This window comes from Musa acuminata, chromosome BXJ1-7 (genome assembly GCF_036884655.1).
Source record: "Musa acuminata AAA Group cultivar baxijiao chromosome BXJ1-7, Cavendish_Baxijiao_AAA, whole genome shotgun sequence".
NCBI classification, from domain to species: Eukaryota; Viridiplantae; Streptophyta; class Magnoliopsida; order Zingiberales; family Musaceae; genus Musa; species Musa acuminata.
Window position 1 is genome coordinate 29,019,336 of NC_088333.1, and position 6,254 is coordinate 29,025,589.

The window sequence follows — 6,254 nt, forward strand, 5'->3', positions numbered from 1 at the left end:
AAAAAAAAAAGATACATGTAAATGTATCATTTATTGATTGATACAAACCAGGCTGGGATTCTGAAGTAATTTGCCCATTATTATTTTATTGTCAAAATGCTGACTGATTTGCACCCCTAACAACATTAACAAACCAAGAAGGATTAGGTGGGAGAGATTATAAGTGTTAGGTAGGCACAAACAAAGTTACAAAACATATCATCATGGAAATAAACACGATCATCAAATTACAAATTGCTTCCAGGTTTCATGAAGAAGATCCAAGTATAAACCTCAATTTATATTGTCAAGCATGCCAACTACATAACTTTCAAATGAAGGTGAACTTGTCATCATATGCTCAGTAGTGACAACATATATTTACATGTATCTCTTTTGCAAAAACATTAGACAACAACGATACTACTTCACAAGATTTACAGGATAGCTTTTGCTTCTACTTACTCCTCTCTGGGAATCCAGCGGCTCCACCACAGACTTTTCCTTCGTCTGTTCAGCTCATCCATGCTCTCATTGAGAGTTTTTATGATCTTCCTTTGCACACGAAGAATGGATGCAAGTACATTGCGCTGAGGACTACCCTTCTTTGGCTCCCTTTCCTGTAAATTTAATTGTAGTTCACTCTAAATAAATACTATGTCAATTTGAGTTGAAAAAGTATTAGTTACACACCATTCATATAGTACCAGTTTATTAAGCCATTTGTGTCCTGTGATTTAGTTGAAAAGTATTGATTAATTAGTATGCATTGAGATAGACAAGTTGAACTTAGTGCTAGCTTTTCCCTCATAACTCAATTAACCTCCAAAAGTTATATATTGCAAACATGGAATGCCATTATTAGCTTATGTTGTATAGTGTTCAATTAAATATTATAATTACTGTACTTACTCTCAGTTCCTGAAGTTGTGCTTCAGTGAAGCCTCCTTCTGATGCTGTCCCAGACTTGGCCATAAGCTTAATGACCCAATTGGCAGCTTCACTGTAATCCTTTTGTGTTGCACGGTACTGTTGAAGCCTCAAGTTTTGCATTAGGGACAGCCCAAGAAGACCTTCACGGTTGAAGTATGGATGAGCTAAGGCAGCCTTTGCACTTGTTCTTTGTCGTGCTTTGTAACGGACCATGGATGTGAGGAGCTCCCAGCCGATACCCCCATCTAAATCTAACAGTTCAAAGCCTTTACGGAGATCTAGGCCGGCACGAGGTTCCACTAGATTTCTCCAAGCATTCAAGTCATAGCCACACCTCTTCAGCTGACGGTTGAATTGTATAAGACTGCTGTCAGTTCGTAGGGATGGAAATACCTGGAAAAGAAAAAACGTGAGAGCAAGTTAGTCACAATATTTTAATTTGATTTAGAAAATGCTTTTTAACAAAAAACAACAAAGATAATATTCTGTCTTCTAGTTAGATCTACAATGATGATCAAAGAGGACCAAAGAATGGGATTCTGAGATGAAAAAAGAATCTGAACCAAACAATAGAACATGGCAGCAACCATTATTTTGTCTGACTAGAGTACTTACCATTTGCAGGAATATAAGGCCCACACTGTAAATGTCAAATCTGTCAGGCAAATTCAACTGTAAAAAAGAAAAACACCATAACAGATAAACTTTAACCTTCTAGTAAAATAATTTTATAACAGAATAAAGAATAAATTTTTGCAGCTTGATGAACCAAAAACACCTGCCACAAGACTGGAGATAATGCTGTAGCTACTGGTGCTGAGGGTGCAGATGGTGTTTGTGTACTCATAATATACTGCTCAGGAGCAGCATACCTGCAAGATGTAGGCAGGTAAGCATTAGAGCTTGAGAAGAAGTACACGTCATAAGTAACGAGTTGAAATTATAGCAAGAAAAAGAAATGGAAGATTTAGTGACCAGATAAGCTTTATAAGTATAAACTCAAGATTTCATCTCAAATACACAGCCTCTCTTATGTTCAATCTTCAAATTAGAGACCATACCTAGGTTCAAGAAGATGAAATGCTGAGTTGGAAAACTTTCAAAAACAATGTGATCATGATCAATTGGTAAAAGAAAAAATGGTCAGAAGGTAAACTGGCGACCATGTAATTAGTGAAAATCAGTGCTGTCAAGATGAGCTTGGGCGCTCAGGTGAGGAAGCACCTTGAGAGGTGCTAGGTGAGGCACCTTCAATTAAGCACCACCAAAGTGTGCACCTCAGCTGAGGCATGGATGGCCAAGCACTTGCCAGGAATCTCGCCCGATCTTCTAGACCCTAGCCACTTGCACATGACCTTCTCCTTGTCCTTTTGTTCCATATATATTTATTATAACTTAAATTCGTTTTTAAAAAATTAATAAAAAGAAAAAACCGACTGGAATTTCAAAGATTACATAATCAATGGTATAAAGTATAATAACATCATTAGTTGTGGAATAATATTGGTCTTATATCTCCAAATCATATTGATGATACAAATAAACGGTTGGTTGGAAAATAATGCCCGTATTAGGTCTCTGGTGATCACAATTTTAAATAGGATGATGGAACAAGGATACTTGTTAATTAAAGAAACAATGAAATCAACTGAACAACAAGTAAGACGAGTAATAAGTGCTAAAACATCAAGTTTAAGGATAGTAAATGCAGAAGAAGAGGAAATTAATTATATGAAACAGAATCGATTGAGGGATATAAATAAGTGGTGGAGAAGATAAGAACATAGATGAACCTTGATCATGAATTAGTTTGATACTTTAATAATTATTTTTTGATTGAGTGCCCTACAGATATCTGGTTAGGCTTCTGTAATTTGGTGTTTGGTAATATTTATGTTACACTTGTAGTGATATAAAACCAATATTTCGATTGACGTTCTTGCTTTAATGATTATTTTTGTCCTTATAATTTTTTATTGATGTTCTTGCTATACTCAGGCAAGATGCCTAGCGCCTCGAGCGATAAAGGACCTTGGTGCCCTATAGTGCCTATATTATATGAGCGGTTGGCATCTATACAGGTATAATGTTAAAAGTATGATCTCTAATGCATGCTTCTCAAATTGAGTACGCGATTAAGCATCCAAATAATATAAATTGAAATTACTCCTAATCTACTTTATGTAGCATAAGAGAGGAGAGAAAACGAGAGTCCAAACATAATCTTTAGGACTTACAAGAATGTCTACGTAAAAAGATATTAGTGCTCTAATCTAACTACGAATCCAAGCTAGTTTATAAAACTCCATAAGACTACACAAAATTAGCTGAAACTACTCTTTAAAAAAGGACTCATACAGATGCATTAAAGTTCATGGGAAACTAGTATGATGGATGACCTCTTTCTTAGAAAGTTCAGGAGCCACTCTTCAGTCTTAACCATTTGCAGTTTTTATGGATAAACTTACAGAATGTCAAGTCATATTCTAGGTGATATTTCATCGTTAAGTTACTAGCTAATTAATAAGAATTATATACTCATCAACTTTAATTTAGTACCAAGAGAAAGTTTTCTGAAGCCAAGAGTTTAACATTAAAAAATATAAGATAAAGCCATAATATACAAAAAAAAAATTAACATTGATTCACATATTTGATATGCATGGTGGAAAGAACTGCAGGTACCGTGGGTCCAAAAGAAATTCCTTAGGGATGTAATTTATGCCTACTCGCAGATCTGCTGCAGCTCCTAGATCAATGATTTTGAAGGTACGAGCCCCTGCAAAAACACAATTGATCGGATACCATCATGTTGATATCAGACAACATAATTTCTCAAATTTACACATCTATATCATGAGTCGCGACAATTTCTACCTTCAGAGAAAATCACATTTTGAGGCTTAATATCTCTGTGGACAATCCCAGTTGAATGAAGTCCATCTAAAGCAAATAAAAGTTGCCTCATGATTGTTTGAATGATTTTGTTCTCTCTTTCTAACCCTTTGGGCAAATCTTGAACTTCTCCAAGAATCTTAGCCTCTACCTAAAGCCATTTACATTAAAAGAACAGCTGGTACATATCAAGGCACATGACAGAAGTTGTAAAGAAAAATCAGCTACGAACAAACTATGCCAACTTCAGAAACCCTTCAAATAAAATAAGTTAACAATGACTAAGCAAACAACTTCAGAAACAGGTGCTAGGAGCAGTATAAGCCAAAACCAATCTAGTAGTCGCATTACTGCTTTATGATATTTAATAATAGTCTGTAGATGATTCAATCTTTTGTTTCTTAAGTTGACAATGCAAAGGAGCTCAAGCGATCCAGATCTTGAAATTCAAGAAAATTTCAGCTAGAGTACTTTGAACAGTCTAACAATTTTCAAGTCTCGACTGTATTAGTTTGGTCACATTTATTAATTTATTATAGCATTGTTTCCTTGACATATACGAATCCTAAAGTTGTTGACCGAATGGTCATTACTAGTAGTAGGAGATGAAAGAAAGGGCAGATTGCTCTAAAGCTACTTGAAATTTTATTCCCAGAAATTAAGTTTCAATACTTATTGATCTAAGCAATATCCATCTACCTTCTGCTAAGTTTACCAATTTTTATAAAAGCGTTGCTTTAACCACAGGCAACCCCTAAAGAACACACATCATAGCACAGTTAGGATCCCATGGAAACCTAAATTTCTCTTCTTTAATTGGCCAGGGTCACCAGAACATGTGTTTAAAACAAAGGAAAGGAAATAGAAAGCAATAGTTTTAAAGTGGGACTGACATTATAAGGAAACTCTTTGCTTTGAATGAGATCCGCAAGCGTATCTTCACCCTCAAAACGCCAAATCAGCCAGTATTCGCCTCCTCCTCTCCCTTTGGATTTGCTCTGAGAAGAAACATACAGCAATTGTCACAACAATCAATCTTTGACAACCTTATCTAAAGTAAAAAAACATGATCATCGACAGAGTCACAGCATAACACCTCAAGAAAGCCGTACAGGAAATCTGCACAACTACTCGTGCAGGCCCGCCGCGCGCGCTCATTCATCCATATCTCCACTGCTCCATACTCGGTGGCCTTTTTTAACACCAAATCACCTTCCTTTTTACAACCAAAAAAACAAGGATTAAGACAATATCCCAACAACAAAAGTTAGGCCGACCACGACCATAACTCAATTGTACGCACTTTATTTATTCTGATATCTTTATAGCCAGAGTAACAAATCGAGATTCCAATCAACACTGAATGCGTCGCGGATTCCAAAAAACATAATTTGATCAGAGGAAAAGAAGGGGAGCACACCTTGATCGAGTGCTTGGGCTTCGCCAAGGAGACCTTATAGACGACGCCAAAGGCGCCTTCGCCAAGCTTCTTTCCGAGAACGAAATCATCCTGCAGAACAGAACCAAGTGAAGTGACCCTTGGCATCAGAATTCGGAGGTGGAGGTCTTGCGGAAAGAAAAGGCGCGACCTTGCGGAAGGTGGGGCGAAAGATGCGCTCGACGAAGGCGAGGACGAACATGTCAAAGAAGCCGGGGGCGACGCCGGGGGTGGCCCAGAGGTAAGAGACGGCGGCGAGGGCGAGGGCGACGCCGGGGGCGGTGAGGGTGAGGCCGGTGGAGCGGGGAAGGGTACTGCGGTAGATGATGTCGCCGCACTCCATAACGGTGCAGGGGAGCCCCACCCCCACCCCGACGAAGAGGTCATGCAGATGCGCCACCGCCCTCGCCGGCGACGCCGCCCTCCGGCCGGCCGGCAACACAGGCGAAGGCTGCCTCGGCGGGCCGCTGTGGCCGAGGCGCCTATGGGCAGAGAGAAAGGAGGAGGAAAGGTCGAGGCCGAGGCGGAGTGGGCCGGCGGTGGCCATTCTTTCTTATGGTTCTGTGGGGGTCATGCGAACGTTAAGAAGGTAGCGTAACCGAGGAAGGATTGATTTTTATTTTTATTTTGACAAAAAAAAATAATTATTAATCATGTATATCATACATGTGTGATTATTTATTTATTTATTTATTTATTTATTGACTTATAAATATGTGATCATCCATTGGCCACAAGTAGGCCAAAATTGGTGGGAAGGCAAGCAATGGAAGTAGTGAGAGGAGTATGGCTTGTGGTTGAGAAGGACTGTAGGAGTTACAGGTCGACAAGGGAGAGTTCCTTGTGAGAGAGCTTGTGGATGTCATTGCTTTGAGATTTATTCTAGCTTTTAATTTCTGAAAGGGATGTATCATAATATCTACAACACTTCTCGGATGAACCAAATCCAGCATCACTGGCAGACTATATCTCAACACATGGCAAGTCAACTAGCAAACAATATTAGGGC

At 38.7% G+C, this 6,254-nt stretch overlaps 1 protein-coding gene across 1 annotated transcript; it reads right to left on the reverse strand.

Annotated features, from left to right (window-relative positions):
• Positions 1 to 263: 263 nt before the first annotated feature.
• LOC135679013 (serine/threonine-protein kinase STN7, chloroplastic-like) lies at positions 264 to 5,959 on the reverse strand. Its single transcript, XM_065192348.1, has 10 exons — positions 5,397 to 5,959; positions 5,228 to 5,317; positions 4,904 to 5,023; positions 4,701 to 4,805; positions 3,790 to 3,958; positions 3,598 to 3,691; positions 1,691 to 1,784; positions 1,528 to 1,584; positions 892 to 1,305; positions 264 to 599 (listed from the first exon to the last, which is right to left on the reverse strand). Exons 1-10 carry the CDS (start codon positions 5,790 to 5,792, stop codon positions 441 to 443), a joined length of 1,698 nt encoding a protein of 565 aa, XP_065048420.1. The 5' UTR covers positions 5,793 to 5,959; the 3' UTR covers positions 264 to 440.
• Positions 5,960 to 6,254: the final 295 nt, after the last annotated feature.

Bases quoted from the DNA above. Each gene is read 5' to 3' on its own strand.
- LOC135679013 (XM_065192348.1), bottom strand. From the start codon at position 5,792: ATGGCCACCGCCGGCCCACTCCGCCTCGGCCTCGACCTTTCCTCCTCC. The intron at 4,806-4,903 runs GTGTTATGCTGT...GTTTCTTCTCAG, and splicing joins TCCTGTACGGCTTTCTTGAG to AGCAAATCCAAAGGGAGAGG. The intron at 1,585-1,690 runs GTGTTTTTGGTT...TCTTTTTTACAG, and splicing joins TATCTCCAGTCTTGTGGCAG to TTGAATTTGCCTGACAGATT.